Genomic DNA, 25,828 nt, shown 5'->3' with positions numbered 1-25,828 from the left:
ATATATGGCATTTCATAGTTTGTGTTGCTAGTTAACGTTTCTAATTACTCTATTCACAGCTTCTTATGCCCTTTTCTTCTTGTCTTAATTTTGTTCCACTCTTAGTATTTCTCCTTCTTTCTTGGACTCTTCACTCTTCATTACTGTGGTCCCAAGAAATAGAAGCTAATTTGCAGGCTTTCTTCCTTTTTTATTTTTTAGAAGGTTTTTTGTTTTTAAAGTAAATTCAGGAGAAGATGATGCCTTCATGTCACAAAATGCAGAGGGTAGAAAAATAGGCCCGCGTCTCCTCAGTTTCTTATTGTGTAATGGTTAGACCGCTCCACATTTCTAGGGGGGAAAAATGGATGGCCGACCTTTGATTCATACCAATGAGCTAATAAAAAGCTTTTTAACAGAAAAGGTTCTGCTCCCTGATGGATCTGGGGAAAATGAAACTCAGATGCCTTCAATCACTGTTGCGTGTGCCTGATTAGCATCCTGGCACGGGTCGTTTGCGCAAAACATAACTTATGCAGGTCCTTTCAGCTTTCCTATTAGCTGTACTATTTTATGGGGTTGCTTACTAGGCTCTAGGTCTAGGAAAACATTTCAAGTGAAAATGTCCTAGATTCTGAGACTAGTCAGCGGATTCCAGCCTGCAATGTGACCTGCTAATCACTTGCCTAAAGAAAATGTCTTGCCCAATGGAAAAACATAAACTTAATCTAATAAATTTAATAAATATTCAATTAATATAAAATAATTAACACGTAAAATTAACATACAAAGTCACAAGAATTTTTTTCTTTTCACGGGGAAGAAAGTCTTTAACCCACAATTCTCTCAAGATTCAGGAAGTCTACAAATCTTATTAAAAGAAAGTTTAAACACATGTACTCTCACTTAGCTAATGCCTCAGAAGTCTCCGTTTGTAAAATCTGGGGCATAAGGCAGCCTTGAAGCCAGTTTCAAAAAGGCATCTAATTCCAAGGCACACCGAACTTCGTGGAAGATGACATCTTGTTGATGGTGGCCTGACAACGAGAAAGCATCTGACACACTGCCACTTACCTTGCCTGGGGTAGCGGAAGCAAGTCTAATCTAACCTTCGTTAATGTGCCTCTAAAACGCTCAGAGTGCAATGTAAGTAGGCAAACGGTGGAAGTGCATCAGGACGGCGAAGGGAAACGCAAGCGGACGCCCAAACATCTGCGCCCATACAGGAGTGCCGCACGTGCTTGCGCAAATCGTCCGAAAATGACCTAATACCGCTGAACCTACCTCCCCTCTCCCCCACGCACCCCCCAAGGGAAGGGCCTTCTCCAGAAGCTGCGAAGAAAGTCACTATGGAAGAAATGCAAAGACTGGAGGCGGAGCTCGTCCTCCCTCCCCTCCGCAGCTTCGGTTTTCAGGAAATGAACGCCTTTGAAAGATGATACATATTGTGCACTTATCCATTTCTTTCTCCTTCCAAGGATGGAAGGCAGTAGTTTCTTCAGCTCTTTTCTTATCACCATGTAGCTTTGTACTGCTATATCCTCTGAAGCATTCCAGTATTTAGGCATTGATTTAAGGCTAGAAGTTGATAGTCTAAAAAAATAAGACGAACATGCAAGGCATTGTCCTGTTTTTCTTTTTTTTTTACAGTAACATTAAATATGTTAATACAGTGGACGGATCATTTGCGGTCCTGATGCTGAGGATCTTATCATGAGATGTCAATTTAATAGGTGATTTCTTTGATGAGAAAAAGGGCTCAGGCAAAAGTTCTGTTCTGTGTCTATTCTTAACCGAAAACACGAATTCTCTATAAAGGAATTTGCAATAAAGGACACAGGACGTCTGGTTCCAGGTGACCTGAAGAGGAATGCGGATGTTCTAAAAGTTCGTTTGGGGGCCAGGTCTCTGCTGTGTGAGGCTAAGCAGGGCGCTGAGGAGCACAAAGCTTCTGCATGGCTTACGTACACAGGCCTAATCCACCATATGATAGTTCCTTTCTCTACTCGGTGCCTTACGGCGACTGCTTTCATTTCTTAGCACATCCTCATTTACAGAGAAGCAGCCAACAGACTTCCAGATTCATGCCATTATTTGCTTCTTCACCTTGAACTCCAACTAAATCCTGACACACTTTTGTACTGTGAGTGCCAAACGGGGGTCGCGTGCCAGGCACAAACGCTCCCCGGCTCCACTCAGTGAGCTCTCTCTGTTTCAGGGAATCACAGATTCCTGCTAGAGGGCTTCCCGGTGGTGCTCACACAGTCCCCCTAACTGCTCCTTTGCCTAAATGCTTTCTAACTTGGGAACAGAGGCAATTAGAACATCAGGGAACCAGAAACTTCCCCTTTACGTGGAGGGGACAAGTGAAACTAGGGACCAGAGATTCTGGGTACTTCCTAATGTCTTCCAGAAATGGTCCAACTCAGCCCTAACCCTAAACAGCATTTATTAATTCAATGAGTATTTACTGATTGCTTCCAAGGTGCCAGGCACTGTTGTGAGGATATAATGACCCAAGCACCTGGTTTATATTTCTCACTGGACCTGGCCAAGGTGGTGGCCAAAACAATTGTCACAATAATGCCATTTGGTTGGGCTTTTATTGTGTGTGAAAAAGAGTATAAACAAAGCCACTTTAAACTGGAGCTGGGGCTGCCCTCCCAGAGGAACTGCGCGGTCCATCTTATGCCTCAAAGCTTTGAATGTTAGAATAGGACAAGATCGCCTCGGGACTGGGCCTGAAGCCACACTGTGCCCCAAAGAACTACTTGTAAGGAGAACGAGAAAGCAGGTATTAGGACCATTGGACTGATGACTTCCGGGCGGAAAATTAAAAACACTGTTTGGAATTAGTATCACTACGTTAGCGTATCCGCACCAATAAAAAGTCTTCTACTGATGTCAGCGTTCCCCTTCCCCAGTCTGTGTCTCCTGCTCAGAACACTATTTGGGTTTCTACCTGAATCGGTGCTTTCTGAAGAGCAAAAAGTTTTTTTTTGGATCTCAAATAAATGCTTGCTGCCTTTCACTTTGGCCTTCTATTTTTAGGTTTTCTAGGTACTTCCTCACGTAGCTCACTGATGCTAAGACTCTAACTTTTCCCACATCCCTGAAATCAGAACACACCGCTTACTTGGTGCTTTCTTACAGTTGGCCAGGAAGCTCACTGGTCTGTTGGGTGACTGAGGGCCCCTCTATTCACGTGGCTGCCCATCGACCCAGATGGTCTGTGTCTACCTCTTTCCAAAAATACAAAATAACAATGATAAACACTAAGAAATCATATTCTAAGTAATAATCTATTCTCTCCTTGAAAATATATACGATAATGATTCTTCCCATATATGATGACAGTGGACCGGAAGAAAAGTTGCATGCATGTATCATTTCAAAGACTACTTGAAACATCTTTTCCAGGGAGGAATTACCCCCACTGTTTTGGATGGGAAATTTAGGTGCAGGAAGATTAAGTAGCAAGCCCACAGTCACATGGCTTTTAAGTATATGTATCAGAATTTGAACCCAGGTCTCTGGGACACCAAAGCCATAAATGTGCTTTCCGTTAATTACATTGAGCTGCTCCTTTTCCAATTATGGTGGCGAGGCAAGAACTGCTGCAATTTTGTTACAGGTGAAACGTAGTGTGAAGTAATACAAATAAACAGACAAATGAAAGACTTGGGAAATGGGGACCCGTGGGCCTGGTGAGCAGCGGAGCAATCCAGTTAGATAAATAGAGTGGGTGGAGAGAGAGAGAGTGGGTGTCACAGCACCCCATGACTGCACGACTGCTGCTGGACTGAGAGGCTGCTAGAGAGGCAACTGTTACAGAGAAAGGCCAGGGAGAGGTGAAGGGACAGACAGGTAGAGAGGCGGTGGACACTCCCCACCCACTCACCGAACGCGTACTTTGTGGTTGGTGGATGATACTAGCCCCCCATTTCCTTTTCATGGTTCTTGAGGGACTTGGGGTTGTAGCAACCACTCACTCCTTCCTCCCTGGTTTTGTATTAAGATGTTGTACAAAATCAGGACAGAAAGTTGCTCCCTCCTTCTCATCCGCCCAGCTTGTGCATGAAGCTGGGACAGCCCCCTCTGGCCGACTACCTTGATTTCTCAGGTATCTTAGTGGGGAAACAAAGGCACCTCCCCCTTGGTGGAGGGACTCGCCTCTTCTGAATATCACACACAAGACAGAAACATGGCTGCTTGGTGATGGAGATCCACCTAATGAATTAATTTACTTTCTGTAAATCGGCGAGCCCTTTGAAATCAGGTGCGCACGTAGGAAATGGCAGTCCCGCCGCCTAGGACACACCAGTGTGCGGCCCTGACGGGACTTTATTATCTGGTTAAGAGCACATTAGCATATCTATTAGAAAAGAGGCTGCTACTCACATCCGAACAAATAACAGGACCGGTCCCCTGACCTACCTGTGGGCAGTTCTCGTTTTCTTTGTGTGGCTAACTACGAGGTTTGAGCATCTGGGGCCGGGGAGTTGGGCGGAAATGCTATTTGCTGGATTGTTCAGATTTAATCATGAGAATTTTGCCCTTTAGATAATAGGAGGTAAATATATGATTTGGAACCCATAAAGGAAGGAGAGGTTTAGCATCTCTCGGGATAGCCAAGGAGCAGTGAGTTTGAATGAAAGAGCCGATTTTTTTTTTCCCCCTAGGCTGGGTCCTCACAAAACCTGCCAGGTGAGCGTGCTGTTCTCATCATTTTCTGTCAGTTTCTTTGTTTTCCCCAAACCTGCTCGGTTCCGTGAGACGGGAACACACACAAAACAGTGGCTGAGAATGCAGAATTCATCAGCGGGAGTCTCAACATATCAATTTTCAAGCGTAGCAACTTTAAACACATTGTAAGCTTTTAGTTTCCATAGAAAATAATCTCTCATTGTTTGCAAAAAAAAAAAAACCCAAATCCTGAAAGCACCCCAAATTACCACACTTTTAACATCCTGACATGTTGATGGCCCACGTTCTTCCCAGATCAAAGCGAGTGTCAGAAGACAGTGCTGTGCTGCCGACTGAAAACATCGTATTTCATATTTGGCAGGAATTATCATGGCGAAAAAAGACAAGGTGACTTTCTAATATATATATGTATTTTAGTTCGGCAGAGATCTGGAGAGCTGGAAACTAATTTAGGATGACACAAAAGCTCTTATCTTTCTGCCCCCTCCCCACTTCCCAGCCACGCGAGGAGTTCTTGACAGAGAGTCCGTGTATGGCAGGCATTGTTTTTAGCTCGTCCGAACCATGGTATCGATTCTCGTCTGAGACTTTCTAGGATGATCTGGATTTCAATAGTGAAAGTTGTCCATTGCACGCCTCTTTCTTCCTCGCTGCGGGCTAGCTGTGCGAAAACCTGGGTGCTTTTTAAGAAAACGAGATCTAATTAACGTTAACCTGGGACAGGAAAGTGACGGTGTCATTCAATGACCCAGCAGTGCCACCACCTGTTGGAAACCCTCACCGAGAAGGCAGCAGGCCCTGCGCAACCTTGAACGGGCCAGGGTTTTGCACAGGAAGCTGGGGAAACTGGAGGTTGAAAAAAATGAATATGTGGCAAAATTGTCAGACAACTCCCCTCCAACCGAGTTGGAGCACCGTTTCAGCATTCTGTTAGGATGGAAACTCTTATCCCATAGAGCATTTTTAACTGCAGGGAAAAGCGGCTTGCCTTTTCCAGTTTGGGGTGGGGTGGGGTGGAGGTCAGATGGCAGATGTAATTACTCATTGCGAAATGGGGTTGCGATGTCAGAGAACGTCAATCACCTGTCCCACTTGCAGTGGGCATGTGGTCGGACTCTTAGCCAGTTTGAAAACAAGTCTTTTTTAAATGAAGGTAAAGACATTCTGAGAAGGTAATCTTTGGGAAAGAGCAGTAACATAATCAGACAGGGGTTGGCAAACGGTGGCTGGTGGGGCACACCCTGCCTGTCACCTGGTTCTCTGTATGTTGTTCGCAGCACCTGGGCTGATAAGGTATAGTTTTACACTTGAAATGGCTGAAACAACAAATCAAAAGAATAGTATTGGATGACACATGAAAAGTCTATAAAATTCAGATTTTGGTGTGTGTAACTAAAGTCTCTTGGAACAAAATTATGCCCATATGTGTACGAGTTTGTTTGCTTTTGCTTTGCAACGATTATTTGTGACAGAGACTGTGTGGCCTGCAAAAGCGGAAATGTTTACTGTCGGGCTCTTTACAGAAAGCGCCTGCTGCCCTGGGTAACAGAAGGTGTTTGGGGAAGCAGGTTAGGAGACTGGGGAGGAGCTATGGTCTCTTTCCACGGTGTCCGGTGTTAGAAGATGATGCAGGGAGACAAACCTAGGACTCTCTCTTGCTAATGAGGATGGGATGAGAAAAAGTGACTTGAAGCTACAGAAAAGGACCATGCAGGTGTCACGCAGTATTTGGAGACTGGCTAACCGTAAAGTTCAGGAGAGAGTAGTCGGGGCGAAGATGCTAGACTGGAAATCAGGAAACCGAGGGCCTAGTCTTTGCCCTGCAACTAACTAGCCTTGTGGCTTCAGACGCTCTGGGCCTTGGCGTCAACTCCTGTCCAATGCCTGTCATGTACCAATTTTATTTTTGGCTGCAGTGTATGTTGGGGGCTGGGGGTTCAAATTTCATAATTATATAAATGTGCTTCTAATGGAAAAGCGATAGATGGCAACGTTTCTGACCATTCTTGTTCTGTAAGGATAAAAGCACAGCACAGTTGCTCTAACTGTGGTGAGAAGCTCGATGTTGCTTACGCGATTCAGCAACTTAGGGATCGGGGGGATTTCTGGGGTTGGAGACAATGCAAGTCATCCAGCTGCCCAAGGATATAAGACAGCTTCTTAAGAGGGAAGCTCCCTTGCCTTCCAGATTCTGCTCAAGTGGTATTCCCTGGGAACCACTTGGGCCAGGGGCTGAGTGATGTCCCACATGGTCCCGGAATGGCTCGTGCAGCTCCTCGGAGTAATTTGTTCTAGGTGTTTTGTGCACTGGGGGACCTCAGCATGAGAGAATCGAATGGAAGAGCATACCAGAAGAGATCACTGACCCCGGCTGTGAGAGCAGGAACTGGGGATCTTCCCTGGGTTGGTAAAGGCCCCACCTCTTCCCATTGACAGGAGTTGACGTTATTCTGCTTTGGCTCCCACCCACACGCTGGATCTATGGATGAACTCATCATGGGGCTAAACCCTTCCAGATTACTCATTTTTGGAAAGTCTTCTCTTGATGGGTTTGAACATGCAAGAAAGATAATTGGATCTACTGGTCACCGTCCCTGGCAGGCCTGAACCCAGAGCCTGCCCATAAACACCCTCAGGCTGATGCTTTAATGTCGGGACCTGTCATGTTCTAGTGGGACACAGAGTCACCTAGGAACCTGTGTGGGCTCAGGTCTCAACACGCTGGTCTCCCTAATAGGAAGGCTTCGGTTTTCAGGCTGCCTCTCTGTCCTCCCCCGATGGCTTGTTTCTAGGTAGGCAAGACCCCTGGCTGCTCCCGACAGCACTTTTCTCTGTGTTTGCAATGCACTGTGTACGCCCCTGAAGCTCTGTAATTAATAATATACTGCTTTTCATCTTCAAAGTGATTTATACACATTAATTAATCCTCACCATGCTTCAGAGTTTCTGCACGTAAATAACCATCATGTTCCCATGTTTTATTTAGGGAACTGAGAGCCAGAAAGAAAGCAACTTTGTCAAGGCTAAGGAGAATGGGACGTCTGGGGTCAAGATCAGAACTGAAGATCTTGACCCCCCTACCTTGCTTGCAGACCTACTGTCACCTTTGGAGAGTAGCTACGGGTCACCCTATGGCCCCACGCTCAGTGCCATGATTGCTGGATAAACTGGCTCCTTACATCACTCATCTTGAGCCATCAACTATTCTTCAATGCTCTACGATGGAATAATCTTACCTAAAAGCATCCATAATAGGAAATGATGGATTTTAACCTAATAAGCCATCCTAAGATGCTCGGGTCCAGCTTCCAACAGCCTCCAGACCGAGGATAAACATGTTTCCTAATCCATCATTTACAAGTTACACACCCGATTAAAACATTAAACGCTCACTCTATGGTTTCCCATTTATTTACGTGATCGCCCTACAGAAAGCTATTCTATTTTAACTATCAAGTGCAATGTAGCACGATCACTCGGGGAGTAGCCATCCGTCTCTCCCCCGTGAGTGGAAGAGGAGGCAGGCCCAGGACGGTATTGGCAGAAGCCCATAAAACTGCCTTTAACAACACAGAAACGTCTGCGCTAGTCACTGAGGGCGCATCAGGTGCCCTTCGCCCTCACCTCTCACCCCAGTCAACCCAGTGCTCCATCTTTCGAGAAACAGGTGAGAAGCAGAAGTGACTTTAAATCAGGGGTACATGGGGGCTGAATCTCAGTCCCCACAGAGAGCTGGGGTATAGAGCACAAAGGTTTTTGCTAAGCCCAAGGTAAGCGTAAAGCCTCTTCCCAGAATGCCTACTTTCTCATTTTTGGAGGGTATTCCTGAGAGATGCCACCGGTGGGGAATGTAAAATTTATTCAATTTAGTTTTCCATATTCAGATGAGCACTGGGATATTGTAGGTGAGAGTGAAAACCTCACATCAGGTTAGGGCCCAAGAGCCCTGGGGGTGCATGGCCGCCCTCCATCAGGCAAACTTGGGTGGAGTGGTCTGGGACCCCTGGCCCAATCCCTCCCTGGCAGGCCCCATGCTGGCTGCCTAGGAGTGAAGTGTGTGGGCCCCACTCCTGGGGGAAGGGGCAGAGCCTGAGGGATCAGGGTTGCTCTTTTCTCCTCTTATTTGGAGGGGTTTCTGCGCCAAAGTTGAGAGCTGTCTGGAGTTGGCCTCTTTTTGCTGGTGTTTTCTAGGTTTGCTCGCAACACGGCACAGACAAATTGGGGAGGCCTATCATCACTGCCCTGAAAGCAAGCCAGAACCACCAAGCGTTTCAAATAAACTTTAACAAACGTCGCTGTGGCCTCTGCCTGGGCCAGGAGATCTGCCACTGGCAGGCTCAGCTGACAGAGCGGCAGCAGGGGCTCTCTGTTGGGGCCAGGAGCTGCGTGCAGGCTTGTGTCCAGCCCAGGATGATCCTAGGCATGTGGCACCTTGCCCCTAAGCTCTTGGCATGTGCTGCTTTCCATGGTGACACGGCCTACACCCCAAGGATGCAAACCAACATCTTTGGCATGGGAAGAAAGATACCCCAGCAACATTGCCTCTCTGCTACCCTAAGTCATACCCTGAGTTCCCAGAAGCACAGCTGGCATGGGAGGGGGACCTGGTTCAGATTCAGCAGCCTGTGGTGAGAGTTAAGGCTAAAGGGACGGAGGCAAAGGAAGGGACGCGGGCAAGTCCACTGTGTCTGGGTGACTTGATTCTGCACAAAGGCCTGGCTGGATGCTCACGCCTCCCAGTTCCGCTTCTGTTCCACGGCTCGGTAAATAAGCTAGCTGCTCTAGCTTTCCTACAAATCGAGATGCTCCCGGGCATGCTGGTCACTGTTCTTCTTCTATTTGGTTTTTGGCAAGTTAACCGATGCTCGTGAATTTCAGAGCACAGACCTAGGTTAAAATCCAGTGACGGAGAAGACTAGAAGGCTACTTTGGGGGCGAGGGATGGGTTGGCAGGAACAACAACTCTCAGCGTGTCTCCAAGAAAGAATACAGCAAGGATGCTTAATTTCACCACTGAGAAACGTCATTTAGGATCACGAAGGTGAGACTCATCAGACTTGAAATGGATTTCAGGAGGGGAAGAAAACTGCCCCCGTCCATCCCTCATCCTCACCTCTTTCAGGAGTGAACAAGCCCATTGTGCAGACAGCAGAGGGCCTCTCCCCGACCTCGTCTCCCCGACCTTGTCTCCCCAACCTCGTCTCCCCAACCTCGTCTCCCCGACCTCGTCCCAGCCAGGGCGGTGGGCTGGCTGCCCGGACTCACCTATGAAATATGCCAGCAGGATGGCCAGGAGGAGGGCGGCGGCGATGGCGGACAGGGCGGCGCATTTCCAGCTGCAGTATTTAGACGGCTTCTTCAGCTTGAAGGCCTTCCTGGAGAAGGTATTCCGGGGCAGCAGGCGGGGCGGTGGCGTGTAAACGGTTCCTGAGGTCAAAGGGTATCCTGGAGAAGAGCTGCTAAACAGGGGTGTGCTTCCGGAGGAGGTCTTAAAGAGGAAGTGCCTGCCGGGAGAAGGGAGAGAGTCAGGTCCCCCGAAGGTGGTCAAGGAGGGACAGCCAGCGGCGTTTCCTCCCACTGTGCTTCCTGTATTCTGGGACAGCCCTGGCTAACGACCCTGCTCTGCCCGTCATGGATGAAGGGGCAAAATGTTACGCTTGATGGCGACATGCATTAATTCCATAAATGCACATCATTACAGACTCTCACATGGGCATCCAGATTTTATCTTCTGCAACACTCCTGCAAAGCATTCAAAGCACATATGAAAATTGAGTTACCGTTTGTTACTCGGAGATGATGATTCTGATGATGGATCGGAAGCTACTGTTTGAAGGCACTTGAGATATAGTGTCACAATTACTTACAAATCAGTATTATAATATCCCCATTTCAGATAGGAGAAATCAGGCTGGGAGAAGTTAAGCAACTGTCCAAGGATTGAAGCTTCGAGCTCTGTCTTACGCCAAAGTGTGTGTTCTTAAGTGCTACCCTAACCTCTCTCTCTCTCTCAAGTCTTCTTTCCTGGGCTGTTTCCCTCTCCATCCTGCGTCCTGTCCTGAGACCGCCTCTCTGGGCCATGGGGTCATGGTTCTTTTCTGGAAACGTCTTTGCCTTTGGCGGCTAGAGCTATGGTGTGACAGCAGAGTAATGGGGTCTATTGTGGCCACCTACCATCAATACAGCCCTTCCTCAGGCTCAGGAGACTGTCTCTCCAAGGACAATTCAAGGACCCTCAATTCTCTGATCGCTCCTATTCTCTCTTCTGTGAGTCATGTAGGACTTGCCACACCTCTTTCAAATGATGGCTTGTCTTCCGGAAAATATATACTAGTGGACTTTAAAGCACGGATTAAGTAGAATGTGGAGTTTTAGCAGCTGAAAGCCAGGGGCTGTGTCTTATTCAGCAACTTGTTCATCTTCACGTGCCCAACTCTAAGTTCAGCATGCAGGGGAGACTTGAGTGGATGAATGAATGAATAATGAATGAATGGAGCTCCCTGTTTTGTGATTTTTCACTCAGCTTCAATTCTAAGATTCCAAAACGTTTTACAGGTATTCCCTTTCTCTCCAAGTCTTCAGCAGGTGCAACTGTATTTACAGACCACATACTATGTGTCAGTTACAACGCTAAATGTTTTACTTGCCCCTGACCCTCACATCAACCCTATGAGGTAGGTCCTATTATTCCCACTGTTTTACAGATGAGGAAACGGAAGCTCGGAGGTAGCCGGCTGGGTCATTAAAGGCTCAAACTCCCACCTGCCTGACTCTAAGGGTTCTGACTGGGCCTGCGCCCCTGCACACTGCACTGGGTGGGCCTCCCCAGCAGGACTCTGGGGCAACATCCCTATTGTTACAAATGTTTGTATCTTGGCTGCTTCTAGACAAAACCTTGCAAGTATTTTAATCCTTGACGAAGATCAAACAAGCCTGATATGACTAACAATCATGCCAGAAAATGAGCATCTGATTAGTGAATTATTTAACATAGCTAACATTAAAATAAACAACTGGTATTTAAACTTTATTTGTACTATGTTTGATGACCTGAATAAAGCCAAGAGGCTTGATTCCATAAATAAGGCTTTGTACATGCTTGTGCAGTAGCTCTCTTTGAATGCTCCAGGTTAAAAAGTGTCTTTTGGGAGAGGAAGCAGTAGGCATGGTATTTAAAGGCAGAATTCTGGAGCAAAACACACCTGGCTTGGAGGCCTGGCAGGGCCATTCCTGGACAGGGAAGCCCATGGAAGTTTCCTGATGCTGCTCCTGGGAGCCTCTGTTGCCTCATCTCTACCATGGAGATAAGAATAGCACAGGTGCCTTACATCCCAACGCAAGCTGAGGCGAGGATTCCCTGACATCATGTAGGAAAAGCATTTAAAGAAGGGTGCGCCTCAGGGTAAGTGCTCGGTGTATTATGAGTAACGTTTATTGTCAACTCCTCAGAGCAACAGAAGGAGCCTGAGACAGGAGTTTTAATTTAAAGCTTGACAAATGTCAAACACACATCTGAAGAGTTCGCCAAATCACTAACTAATAGTCCGCTGCCTTGTAATTAATTTAGAACGTATGTACGCCTGAAAGCCAGGTGATGGGGTAGATCTGGGATTTGATTTCGAACTACTTCAAATTTACTTCTTGGACAATTCTCCAAGAGTGGGTAGTGAAAATAGGAAATCAAATGAAATCGAAGGAATATAAAGACATTGTAAATGGTCGTTAATGAGTGTTTAAAAAATATATGAACACTTTTTGCCACTTTTTGGCAGAGACCTCAGCCAGCCCTAGGCTTCAGCCATCATCCATGTGACTGAAGTCTCCAAATCTCTGTTTCTAACCCTGCCTCTTCCCTGAGGCCCAGCCCCCATTCCTGTGGTGCACTGGGGCATCTCTGATGACATTCCATGGCTGTATCGAACACGTTACAATGAAACCGACTCTTCCTTCCCCTCCTCATACACACTCCCTCTGAACGTATGTTCGTCCCAGCTGTCTGATAAACTAGTTATTCTCACTTCCTCCGTTTTCCTCACCTTCTCCCCCTACAATGGGCTAAAGAATCCCATCCATTTCATTTGCTCTCCCATCCACCCTCCCTGTCAGCCCTCCTGCCATTTTCCTTCCCAAGATGCAAGTGCCATCACTCCCTGGTGGGGGAATCCCTGCTGATCCTCCATTGGCTGAAAGAGGAAACCCAAATCTCAATAGGGGACCAGACTCCTTACCACCACTAACCAACTTTTTTTATCCTCCTCTCTCACCTTGTTCTCCTAGCTCCCATGAACTCTGCCTTTCAGTCACATCAAAAGGTACAGCTTTCCTTAAACCAGCCGGCTGCTGCTGCCCCGCCTTTGGGAATCACGTAATGCGTGATGCTCTCTGCAATGGCCCTTCCTGTTCTTCCCGTCCCTCCCACCCCCCAGCCTACTCCTACTCACCCTCCAACCACCTGCCTGGAAAACCTATTCCGACATCCCCCCACCCCACCACTGTGTGCTCAAGAATCTCCTTATACACTTAGTATAATGTCTATACACACATATGTGTGTATGTGTATATATGTATGTCTATATGTGTATGTGTGTATACATATATATATATATACACACTAGTAATCCTAATAATTAAAGTATCTGCCCCAAATCAAACTCTGAAGCCCTTGACACTCGTTACTGGCAGCTATTAACTCAGTATCTCCAGAGCTTCAACTTCAGTGCCTGAACATCAGCCACGTTTGTGGACAGAATCAGTAAATTGGAAACAGGAACGTTTTAGAACATGAGAGAAATCACAAGATGGTTAGGAAATGTAAGATGGCATTAATGTTATTCTAAATGCATGAGAACAAGAGGAAATGGCTATAATTTCTTTTGTATGGGATTGTGTCACGAGATCCTAAAATTGTCCCATTGACAATATAGTCTATTTTCCACATTTCCTTCCAAAAAGGAAGTCACATTAGCACACATCACCTCCCCTTCCCTTCCTCAGACAGACAAAGAAATTTATAAATCTTTCCAATAACTCTTAGAACACATTCAGAAACCCTCCCCGTGGCCTACAAGGCCTTGCGTGACTGCTCTCTGGACACCTCTTCAAGTGCATCGTCTACCCCTTAACCCTCCCATCAGGCACACGGTCCTATTCTTCACAGCACATCCAACACATCCCTGCCTCAGGGCCTTTGCACTCGCCGTACCCTCTGCCTGGAAATGCCTGCACGACTTGTTTCTCCACCTCGTCTCTCCACTGCTCCAGGGACCCTTTTTCAGAGAGACCTTCCCTGGCCCCCCTCGGTCCTTTCTCCGTCACTCTCCATCTCCCTACAGCTGCTTTATATTCTTTATCACATATGTATTTGCGCATTATTTATCACCGCCACCCGTCACTTAGACCTGAATTTCTACGAAGTTAGAAACAGTCAGGTATGTTGTCTGACTTGTTCAAGGCTGTATCTTAACATCTAGAACAGAGCCTGGTACATAGTGGGCCTTCAACAACTCCTTGTTAAATGGAATGACCTACAGCCTTTCCCAGGCCAAAGTCATTAATGCTAAAAGGACAAGATGGTGAATGTTTTTTATTTCAAAACTGGGATTCCTTCTGCCGTACTGACTCTTGCTTTCCAAACAGGCGTACAGGTTTGCGTATGTGCTATGTGCACGCAGGCCAGTGTCTACGTTTACACAGAGGAGGCCAGAGCCCTCCGCAGGCAAACATCCCGTGTACTTTCCCCCGCTGCACTGGCCCTAGCGGGTCTCTCCCTCAGGCTGCTCGCTGCTGTCACGGCATCTCTGGTAATCACTGCTAAATGCAACTCATTTAGTTATCACATCTCTTCCTTCCAGTTTCCGGTGCTGAAAATTCTTAAATGAAAGTACCAAAGATAGGTAGGCTCCCGTCTCTGCCACAGGCTAGTCACACTCTGGTGTTACAAATCTTGAGAAGATGAAATTCAGCAAACAAATAATAAAAAAAGAAAAAAGAAAAAAAGAAAGGTTCTAAAGAAAGATCTTCAGATTGTGTCCCCTAAACACCTGCTTTAGGATTGCTTGAGCACTGAGTTAGAAAAGTACCAATTCCACCCTGGCTGGAGTGGCTCAGTGGTGTGGGTGTTGGCCCACAAATCAAATGGTTGTGGGTTTGGTCCCCTCGTTGGGGCTCATGCAAGAGGCCACCGATGGATGTTTCTGTCCTTCTCTTTCTCTCTCCTTCCTCCCTTTCTCTCTCTCTAGAATCAATTAAAAGAAAATAAAAGAAGAAAATTAAAAAAAAAGAAAAGTACAAATTCCGGGCTCCATCCAGACCCAGGCATGGGGGCTGGGAGTGTGTCCATTAAGAAGCTCCCTAGGGAACATGAGTATATGTTTCGGAAGTTTGAGGAACTCTAACCTAACCGTTTTTGCAGCTTCCAAATGTGTATAACATAAGAGAAAACACACTAGGTGGCTAGTGGATATATTTTTTGAATCCTGATGTTTTTAGGGGTGAAGTGTCATAAAGTCGACAACTTACTTCCAAATGATACAGCAACAAGATCTTTCTCTATATCCCTCTAAGTATGTAGCCAGATAAGGCAAATGTGGCAAAATGACAGCAACTGTTGAGACTAGGTGCTTATTCTTAGCTGGACTATTTCTGAACGTTTGAACTTTCACAATTACTAGTTGAAAAAAATGCAAGTTCTGATTCACCCAAGGATTGCTCTCACACGCTGTAGGGAAGATGATGGCTATGATGAAGCGAGACCCACAGGTAACGGCCTGGCCAGACCGTCACTGGGAGGACCAAGAAGGGGTAGAGGCCTTGGGTTTTGCCCTGAACTGGCTGTGAAGACAGCGTTTCCTCTCAGGCACCTGCTCAGGATGCTCCGATGAAGCATTCGTGATGCCCGGGCTGAACTTCTCCCCGGTGGTTGGCCATGGAAGTAGCTCAGCTCGGGACTCTGGGCGTCAGCAGAAATGTGTAGCTGCCAAATGCACTTGACATTTTTCAAGCACAATTCAATTGCTCTCAGAATTGGCCACTTGTGTCTTGGAAAGGAAAGGCAAATGAGGGGCCCCCAAAGTGCTGTCCTTGGAGTTTGCTAACACTCGAAGGGATAGAGAAAACCAGCCCTCGATGGCTTACAAAAGACAACAGGAGACCTCGCATACTTCCTTCCCAGCCACGTGGGTTATGGGGCTCCAACCCTGGCCCGTAGCATCGTCCCTGGTGCAGGTCAGGGGCTGAGGCTGGCTGGCGAATTGAGTGGTCAGTCTAAGGAAGGACGGTCCCTCTATGTGCTCAGCTCTGTTTCCTGGATCCCAGTGAGTTCTGAAGAATACAGTGATCATCACTTCACCTTAAACTATCAATCTTTTGGGTAAATGTCACCCCTTTTCTTATATGAAAACAAACCATTTAATACAAACCAAGGGAGAGCATACCTAGCGGCCATTCTCAAAGGCTTTTACGAGATAGCAAAGATGTCCAGTTGAGGCTGAATCTTGGCAAACCGGCCTTTGCTTTCAAATTGGCTTAGAAAATTAAGGGTGTACATGTTCTCTGATTAAACAAGCATAGGAGATTTGAAAAAGAAGTCCAGCAAACAAGACACTCCTGTGTAGCATCCACGCGAGCAGGAACCCATCAGCGCAATGTGGATTTTTACTTTGTTCTGAGCATATGGGGGAGCCTGCCTAACCTGGAGTGGAAGCTTTCAGAGTGGTGGTTGGTTAAAACGACTTGACATCCCAACAAAAGGTGTCTCTGCTTCTTTTAAGAATCAATCGCAAGGAAACTCACTCATTAACCTCAAAACCTACCAAAGAAAGAAAGAAACACCTCCAATCCCTTAACACCAACTACTATTTCCCCTTTGCAACCTGTGGGATCCTAAGAGGGGAAATCCTAGCAAGCCCTTGAAAGAGAAATGTGCTACACAAATAATCGAACTGCCGCAGCTCCAAAGGTCAAGTTTGTTTTTTTTCTTCTCTTTCTTCCCCCTCTCTCTCAATCTGCACCTTGCTATCTCATCCCAGTTCCCAACTCAGCTAACCAGGACAACTAGTGACCAGCAGTGTCCAGAGAGGCCTCTTTTGCTCATGAAGTCAGCTGCAGCAAACGTTCTCTTTGAACCTGAACAGAAGTCCCGCATGGTCCCGACGTAGCGCTGTGTGCAAAGAGCTGCTCTGGTTATCAGGCAATCCTGGTGCTGGCGGTGATTCTCCCGAGTAAAGTGACCTCCCCAGTAAGTAAACTCACAGTAAATAAACTCAGAGCAGAGGATGAAAATATTGATACTGACAGCCCATTAACCCCTAAAAGATTTTTAATATCATACATGCCGTTGCTGAAATTTGATAAAAAACCAGAGAAGGGATAGAGGCCAAAGTCCTCCAGGTGTGGGGGCAGGGTGACCACGGAGGGAGACCAGGTACGCATTTGCAAATGCGAGACTTCGTCCCATTTCACCGGGGCTGGCCCTGCCCTTTGAAGCAGCAGGTTTATTATTTCTAAAGGAGTAAGTTTAATACAGAGGCAGCCTATAAAAGGTACTGTGGCGTGTAAAGTTACTGTAATTAGGTTTTCAGGAGTTAGAGTAAAACATTTAGCTGGAGAGAGGTTAAATAACCAGTACCCTTTCTGGCATCTTTATTATACTCGCCAACAGAGAAGGAAGGGTGTTGATAGAGGGGACACTGGAGGGGTGGGTTCCCGAGAGAGGGACAGGCAGAGAGAGATGGGATGAGCGTACAGGATGAGACAGGAAAAGCTCAAGAAGCGATGAGGACAGTGGCCTTGGGTACTGTGCTGCCCAGCCACTGCTTGACCAGCAAACTAAATAATCAATTACGGGTTCTGCCTTTACTTCCCTGTTTGCAAATGTGAAATGCACACATTATTTAAAACAAATCAAGTAGGTAAATTTAAAAAAGCAAACAAACCCCGAAAGCAAAAGTCTTCTATACTTTTGAGACATACTCTGGTAAACATTTGGTATTTAGAGGCAGATTTTTCCCCACATACAGGGTCTGGCACCAATAACACCCCTTGTTTATTATAAAATCTTTCATTACAAAATCATAAGCGTGTAATTCTGTAACATAACAATGTCACACTCAAGCACGCCATATGACATTTTAGGTGAAATGTTCAAATTAAAACTATAAATTAGTACACCCATATTATTACCCTACCAACCACCCTCAAGCAGGCGTTCCTTTGGCTGGATCTTGTATAAACATCCCTTTATTGTTGTTCTTCTTCTTAATTTAATTATGTGTGAAGCCAATGACATCAGACCAAAGAGGTGGTATGAAGCCTACAGTTTCTGGACTTGGACAACCCGGGTTTGGATCTTGGCTCCTATACTTATGACTGTGTGGCCTTAGGTAAGTGCCTTAACCTCTCTGGGTCCTGGTGGCTTTGTTTGTAAAGTGAGAGAATGCTAGTGTCTACTCCATGGGTTCGTGAAGAGGACTGGTGAATTTACTTCCACGAAATGCTCCACGTTCAGCTGCCTGCCAGCGAACGGTCAATGCAGCCATTAATCAGTTGAAGGCAGCGGCTCTGTGCATTTTGCTCTGTACTGGGTCTCCTTGACCTAGCGCGCTGCCCAGCTCATTTAAACGCTTCGTGGAGTGAACGAGTTGTTCTAATTAGCACAGCGACTAGAGCCTTGCAGGCACCCCCACCCCTCACAAGTAATTTTATTAGGAAGGGAAGGGACTGAGCATATTACTAATGCGCCTGTTCTTTTCTTCCAGCTGGGAATTTATGCTTGGGTTGAGATGTGAACTGTTGCTTTTAAAATAAAACTTTAAAAAATGTTTTTTTTTTTTAAATTGCTACTTCTCAACTTTGAAAAAGCCCATAACCCAATTAGTATAATTAAAAGCCCATTTCATATCATGAGTCCCTAAGCTTACCCAAACTAATTTTGATTCAGGGAAAAAGAGGCTTTCAAGGTTTCTGATCCCTGGACCTTTTGGGTCACAGGGGCCATCACTACATTTGCATATGTCGTGAACAACAGGATAATCCTCTCTTTTGCCCTCTTCAAAATTTGCAGTCATACCAAAAATACTCACAGCTGGAATAATTAGCGACTCAGTTTATTGCCTTCCGTTTTTCTAAATAGAAGCTTCAACTCTTGATATTTAAATAGTGTCACACTGTGATATAACATAGCATTTTTCACGGTAAAACTGCCCCCCCTCGCTCAAGAAATGAGATAGTGCTCACTGTGATAGGCAAGGCCTCGGGAGGTCACTAAAGAAACCTGAGGTTGTGAGCAAATCCATTTCGGAGTCTTTGGGATGAAATGAGGAGTTTTTCCAACCCTCCCACCCCCCCACCCCTACCCCTGCCCCCACCTCCTGGTGTCCTTAACTTGTTGACTTTTTTCAAGTTAATTGGTGAGGTAGTAGAGGAGGGGAAAAAACCCACAAAGACTTCTGCCTTTGACTTCAAACTTGACCTTGACTTTATGTACACTGTAACATGGGAGTCTAGAGACAGCCATCTCAAATGGACTCGCATTGGTGTGCACTGGCAGCCAGAGATAGACGAAGTGGGCGTGCACAACATCAGACACAATCAACAAGGAGGAGGAGTCTCCCATCGCGTTCACTGCCTGTATCCTTCACAGAGGCAAAGCATCCTCAAGCTGCAAAGAACCTTAGGGCCCGTCCCTCTGTCGTAGTCTGCTTCATGCTATTACACTTGTCCTGTGTGTTTGCCTTCTCTCTCCAAATTACAGGCTTCTCAAAGGCAGGTCCTATACCTTTTGCTTCCTGGCATTTTAGTCGGGTCTGAGTAGGTGCTCACAAATGTCTGCTGAAGGAACACAGCAAGGGTGGAGCGGTGGAAAATGGACAGGATTTGGGGGGAGGCACATCTGGATTCAAATCTCAACTCCACCAGGAACCGTGTGATGCTGTGAAAGCCAATCTCCCTGAGCCTCAGATGCCGCCTCCAAAAACGGGGTAATCAACAATGTCTGCAGTGCAGAAGTGTTGGAAGGAGGGGCTGAAAGAGGTGACGGATATGATCTGTGAGCACAGAAGCTGGCCCACAGGACGTGTCTGATACATGGGTGTAGCATGTTCGTTCCCCCATGTCCTTGGAAAGAACACAGCACATTGAAAATATGAAGTTATGAGTCAACTAATATTCACTGAGCACATGGACATAATGGTGAACAAGTCTTTTAGCTTCATCTGGAATTGACAGTTGGAGAAACAGACCAAAAAACCAAACTTCCAGTCCAGGCAAACCAACAAGTACATGAATGATGATAAACTGTGAGATGTGCCCTGCAGGAAACCAGGAACCGAGGCAGAAAATGTGGCACTACGTTAGTGTCGTCATGCCTCTCTGAGGACATGATAAAAAAAAACTGGGGGGGAGGTTTGAGGATTAGAAGCAGCTAATCATGAGTCCTGATAAGAATATCATAGGTGGAAAAAACAGCATGTGCAAAGGCCCTGAGGTCGGAAAGATCCAATTTTTGAAGCTGTGAAAGAACAGTGTTGCTGGAACACAGTGATGCAGGGGGCAGGGGAAGAAGAGGTAGGCACGATGGAAGACTACATTATGTATACTTTTGAGGACCTGGAGTCTGGATTTTAGTCCAAACACAAGGGCTTTAAACTGTATCTTCTTGTGGAGCAGAGGAAGCAGATTTAGAACCATCCAATCTCAAAAACGATTATGGTAAAACAGACTCAGGAAATTTAGTCCAGTCCTCTGTAAAGACACGGCTGTCTTCTTTGCCTTCTGCCTTGAGGGTTTTGGGTTTTTGTCCAGAATATTCTAACCACCCCTCAATACGGCACCTATTAGTCTATTTACATTTCAATATTGTTAGACATCTCAAGTTCAACATGAGCAAAAACAACTCTTGATTTTCACTCCAAACCACACTTCTCCTTCAGGCCTCCCCTGTGCTGGTTAAAGAAGTCACAGCTATCAGCGGTACAGGTGACACTCCCACGTAGCAGACTCCAGGGACAAGAGATGTGCATGCAGGACGTGTATTAGAAAGTGCTCTTGGAAACACCTCCTGTGCTTCCTGTGCGGAGAGCAGGCTGGGCCGAGGGAGACATTGAGGTATCCTGCTGTGGCAAAGGGCCCTTGGTCAACCTTGTGGGCAGCTCTGGAGTGGGGATGGCTCTGCGGAGTTGCTCTAATTTGGGCTGAGGGGGTGGGGCTTTCATAATGTCACCTGGACCAGCCGTTGGATATGGGCTGTCCCCAAGGGTATAGCCTTAGGAGAAGTGGCTCTCTTCAGCTGAAGTTCAGTCTCAGAGAAGAACCTGGCTGAGATCTGTTGGCTGCCAATATGCCCAGCAACTGGGGCAAAATGCAACCTTCTTGTCCTGGAGGGTGGTGCCTGGGTGGGTGACATGCCATCGACCTCACTGGGCTTCACTATGGCTCCTGTCTTTCTCTTCCACAGACCTAACCCATCATCACGTGATTTCCTCTCTGCCTCCGACACATATCCGCCCTCTTCTTACCCCTTCTACCACTACGTCTGCTTGCACATGACCTACCGAAGACAGAAGCCTCCAAACAGGCTTCCACTTTGGCCCTTTACATCCATTTTCTACACAGGAGCCTGTCGTCTATAGACACAAAGTCAAGTCATATTGTTCTTCTGCCTAAAACCTTCCAATTCCTTTGTACTTGGAAGTAATCCAGCTCCTTGGTGTGGCATATCTCATCTCTTCCTAGTCCCCATCACGCTTCTCTCTGTCCCTCAACGAGACCAAGCTCCTCCCTGCCTCAGGGCATTCAGGTTGTGTTTCCCTTCATCTGGAAAGTTCCGAACTCAGATCTTTGCATGGCTCTTCCTTCTCAGGTCTCTCCAGTTCCCGCTTCAAGCTCATGTTCTCAGAAAGGCGTCCTCGTTCAGCTCTTCTGAACCCATTATTTTATCACCTGACCTTGTCCAGTGACTGGGTGTTGGGGTGGTAGTGGGGTGATGGTGGGGTAATGGTGATGGAATAAAGACCCCTGTCCTTTCATTCATTTGCCACTAGGCCCTGGAGCAGCTGGCTCATTCATTTCCCTGCTTTTTGTCTGCTTCCTCCCCCGGCACATGCTGTCCTCGAGGGCCTGTATTTAGACCTCCTCCTCCCCGCTGTACCCCCAGCCCTGAAAACGTGCCTGCTTGGTGTTCTATCAATTTCTAGGAGATGAATAAAACATGAACCAATCTAGATCTTGAAAAGTTCATTTTACACAGCCTTTAGGAGCCAATGAATTTAGTGTCTTCTGTCAGCTCTCAGACGCAACACTTCGATTTATTTATCTTGTAGTGTTCTCTTTGAGCGATGCCCTGTCACAAGTTTTTGCAAAATTTAGGTAAATAAAGACTATGTTCTCTTCATGCCTACACATACTTCTTTCAAATCCTTTGAGGAGCCTATGTCTTTCTATTCTGAGGCTTTTAGCATGTTTCCCGAGAACCTCCTCATTTTCTTGATCTTGTAAGGTGGAATTCTCATTAACTTTTCTGTCATTCTTTTTTTATTGAGTTTATTGGGGTGCTGTTGGTTCCCAAGACCGTACAGGTATCAAGTGCACAGGTCAACAAAACAGCATCTGCACCCTGCATCATGCACCCACCACCCAGAGTCAAGTCTCCTTCCATCACCCTTTATCCCCCCCCACCTTGTCCCCTTCCACTCCCCCACCCCCTTTCCCTCTGGCCACCAGCACACTGTTGTCTGTGCCTTTTGGATAAACATTTGCTTAATCCCCTCCCCTTTTTCACCCAGCCCCCCGAACCCCCTCCACTCTGACAGCTGTCAGCCTATTTTATGTATCTATGAGTCTGCTTCTATTTTTTTCATCACCTTATTTAGTTCATTAGATTCCACATACAAGTGAGATCATATGGTATTTGTCTTTCTCTGACTGGCTTATTTCACTTAACATAATGCTCTACAGGCCTGTTGCAAAGGGTAAGATTTCCTTCTTTTTTATGGCTGAGTAGTATTCCAGCCATAAATGTACCACAGCCTTTTTATCCACTCATCTACTGATGGGCACCTGGGTTGTTTCCAGATCTCGGTGGTTATAAATAATGCTGGAATGAACACAGGGCTGCGTACATTCTTTTAAATTAGTGTTTCAGGTTTCTTCAGATGTATCCCAGAAGTGGACTCGCTGTCATTCTTGAGGTAGGTTAGCTATAATCGCATTGATTATCTCCACTGAGAACACAAAATGTCTTAGGAAAATAGTGGCACAATGCAATTTTGATTAATTTCGGAGACGCTGTGTATTCTGCAGCCCCCCCTTCCCCTCTCTCCTCAGCAGCCGCGGGGACAAGTATATTCAGACATTAGCTGACACTAACTTGGGGCCGCTTCCTGGTGTGTGACCAAGAGCTCGGAGATTGTCTTTCTGTAAGCCCGTTAGAGTTTTGGGGACATGAACTTGCTCTGTATCAGTCACTTCTCTGCCCACCTACAGAGCGGTTTATCTTCCTGGGCTTCATAGCTCTGTGAACGTGAAGACTTCATGGTGCATTTTCCCTTTCAAATCGCTTTCAAAAGAATAATGATGAGAATGGCCTTCAGGTCTGAGAAATCTTGTTACCCTCCTGCAGCCAGGGAAGAATCCTTTTCTCTTTCTCTTTCTCCTTCTCCCCCCACCTCTGTAACAAAGGAGTCCTGCCTGACATGCCTTTCTTTATTTCCTTCTCATTGGTGCTTCTGCAACTTCAGTGAAGTTCGAAATTCGAGGAGTTGCATTTCTGGTGACGTAGAATGGGGATCATGCTGACTGTCTTCCAGATGTTAGCCCATTACATACTTGGACGCATTTACCAGTGTTAAGCAAATGCCACGTACTGGTATTTTTTTTTTTTTTTGGTAGTGCCTTTAAAGTGAACCATTTCAAAGCATGTTTTGGAAATAGACATTCGCCTACCTCCTCTGCCCTCCCCTGCATTTTTCCTGGAGAGGACTGGATGGAGTCAGAGGTACACTCTCCAGCCCAACTATTTTGCCCGTCCCTGGAGGAGGCCTTTCATACCGAGGGGGACACGCTGATTGCGTAAATGTTTTCTTTTAATTAACAAGTTAAAAAATGTTATTGAGGTGCGATTCACACAACATAAAATGACGGAACTTGAAGTGAACAGTTTTGTGGCCTCTCATGCCCTCACGATGTTGTACAAGCGATACTTGTATTTTGTCCCCCCAAATTTTTATCACTCCAAAAGAAAACCCTGTATCTACAAAGCAGGGACTCTCAGTTCCCCATCTCCTACCCCGGTGCCTGGTAACTACAAATCTAATTTCTGTCTCCATGGATTTCTCTATTCTGAGCACTTCATATAAAATTTATGGAAACATACAATATGTGACCTTTTGCATTTGGCTTCTTTCACTTAGCATCATGTTTTCAAGTGTATCTCTGTTGTGGCTTTATTAGCACTTCCTCCTTTTTATGGCTGAGTACTGTTCCATTGTATACACACATCCATTACGCATATCCATTCAGCCATTGATGGGCATTTGGGTTGTGTTCACCCTTCAGCTATGGCGATAGCACTGCTCTGGACATCTGTGTCCAAGTATTGGTCTGAGTACCCATTTTTCATTCTTTGCGGGATATACCAAGGAGAAGAATTTCTTGCTTACATGGTAATTCTGTGTTAAACTTTTTGAGGAACCTTTAGCTGCTCTCTATATGTAGAAAATGATGATCGACATTGAACTTGACCTCAGCAAGGTCAAATTCTGCTTGGCTCCAAACATTTCATCAGTCTCCTTGCATCCGACCCACGTCAGGAGCTTGCTTTTGAAAACTGTGACTAAATTACAAGAACAAGGACCATCACCAAGGAGCCAGGGAGCAGCAGCTGCAGGAAGAGTAGCAACCCTTCCTACCTCACAAAATGTTTTCCCACGCCCAAGTCAACAGGCTGACCTTTCAGGAGAGAAGTTTTAGCGAGAGCCTATGAGGGTTTACATTCTGGGAAAGCTATCTATCATGATACTTTTATAAAAAGGTTTATTGTTGGTGCATATTCTGAGCACTAACTCACCCAGCCCAAATATTGCAGAAGCTGATAAATGAGTCTGGGTGTGGATGAATTTCAACATTTTAGGCCGAGAGAGAAATTATGTTTTTATCTTAGAAAGCAAAATCACAAAGTCCTATCTCAGCAAGGGTTTGTGGAAAGTCTGAGCTTCCTACTCCTGTCATGAGATCAGAGAGGCCCTGAAATATAAGATCTCGAAGAATATTAAGTGTGTTTGCACATTGCTAACTAGTTTTCCGTAAAGACGGTGTTCCATGATGTTTGGGAAAAACCAGAGTAAGTGAAATCAAGGAGATTCCTACGTGTCTCCATAAGCCTTTAATATCTTAAATATCCTAAATATCATTCTGCTAACTTGGTTGACCACATACATTCTCACCCACCCACCTTCCCAGTCGTAAACCTGGTGTTGCACGGGTCCACCTTTGGGAAGTTCTAAGTTAGTTCCCACTGTTTCCGAATGAGTACACTAAGATCCAGAAAGAGATAAAAAACCAACAGACAAAAAACCCAGTAATGATTATTTCATTGATTTATGAACGTTTTCAGAACCTGGTCACTGGGTAGAGGGTGGGAGGAAGGAAGGAAAAAAGGAAAGAAGTAAAAAAAGAGAAGAAAGAAGGCATATCTGTGTTATAAAAATGAAAATGGACAGATTAGCTATTTTATAGGGTTCCTTTAAGACCTACAAGAGGAAAACAAAACTAGTTTATTTGAATTGATGCATAGCTAGCAACAATTTTTAAATCATCAAATCAATCCTAGATGTAGGGATTGGCAGAGAAGGACGAGAGAGAGAAAATGAAAAGGAAAATAAAGGGGGAAAAAAGAAAATGGCTATTCTTTTTTGCCTGTTAGATTTCCTTCTTTCAAATCAACAGTGTGTAGAGATTTCTAGCGTTGAAGTCTGGGGCTCTGTTATTTTCTTTTTAAACCTCAAATAAAAGATGGTTATCTTGAATTCAATTTATTTTCCCATTGGCATTTACATCAGACCCTGTGAGGCATAACCAAATATAAGACGATCTCTTGTTGTATGTACCCACACTTCTGTATATGCAGAATATCCATGGGCACAATAGTTTC

General features: G+C 45.8%; 1 protein-coding gene across 8 annotated transcripts in view; it reads right to left on the bottom strand.

Annotated features, from left to right (window-relative positions):
• The window catches only part of TENM2 (teneurin transmembrane protein 2), a 610,087-nt gene that overhangs the window by 225,592 nt on the left and 358,667 nt on the right, over positions 1–25,828 (bottom strand). For all 8 annotated transcript variants that reach the window (XM_045185001.2, XM_045185002.2, XM_045185000.2 and 5 more), the window contains one exon: positions 9,952–10,190. In XM_045185001.2, the coding sequence (XP_045040936.2) occupies positions 9,952–10,190 (239 nt within the window). The remainder of the gene's footprint in view (positions 1–9,951; positions 10,191–25,828) is intronic.

Source organism: Desmodus rotundus, chromosome 6 (genome assembly GCF_022682495.2).
Source record: "Desmodus rotundus isolate HL8 chromosome 6, HLdesRot8A.1, whole genome shotgun sequence".
Classification (NCBI taxonomy): Eukaryota; Metazoa; Chordata; class Mammalia; order Chiroptera; family Phyllostomidae; genus Desmodus; species Desmodus rotundus.
Note: the sequence above shows the minus strand (reverse complement) of the source record. Positions and strands in the feature narration are given on the sequence as shown.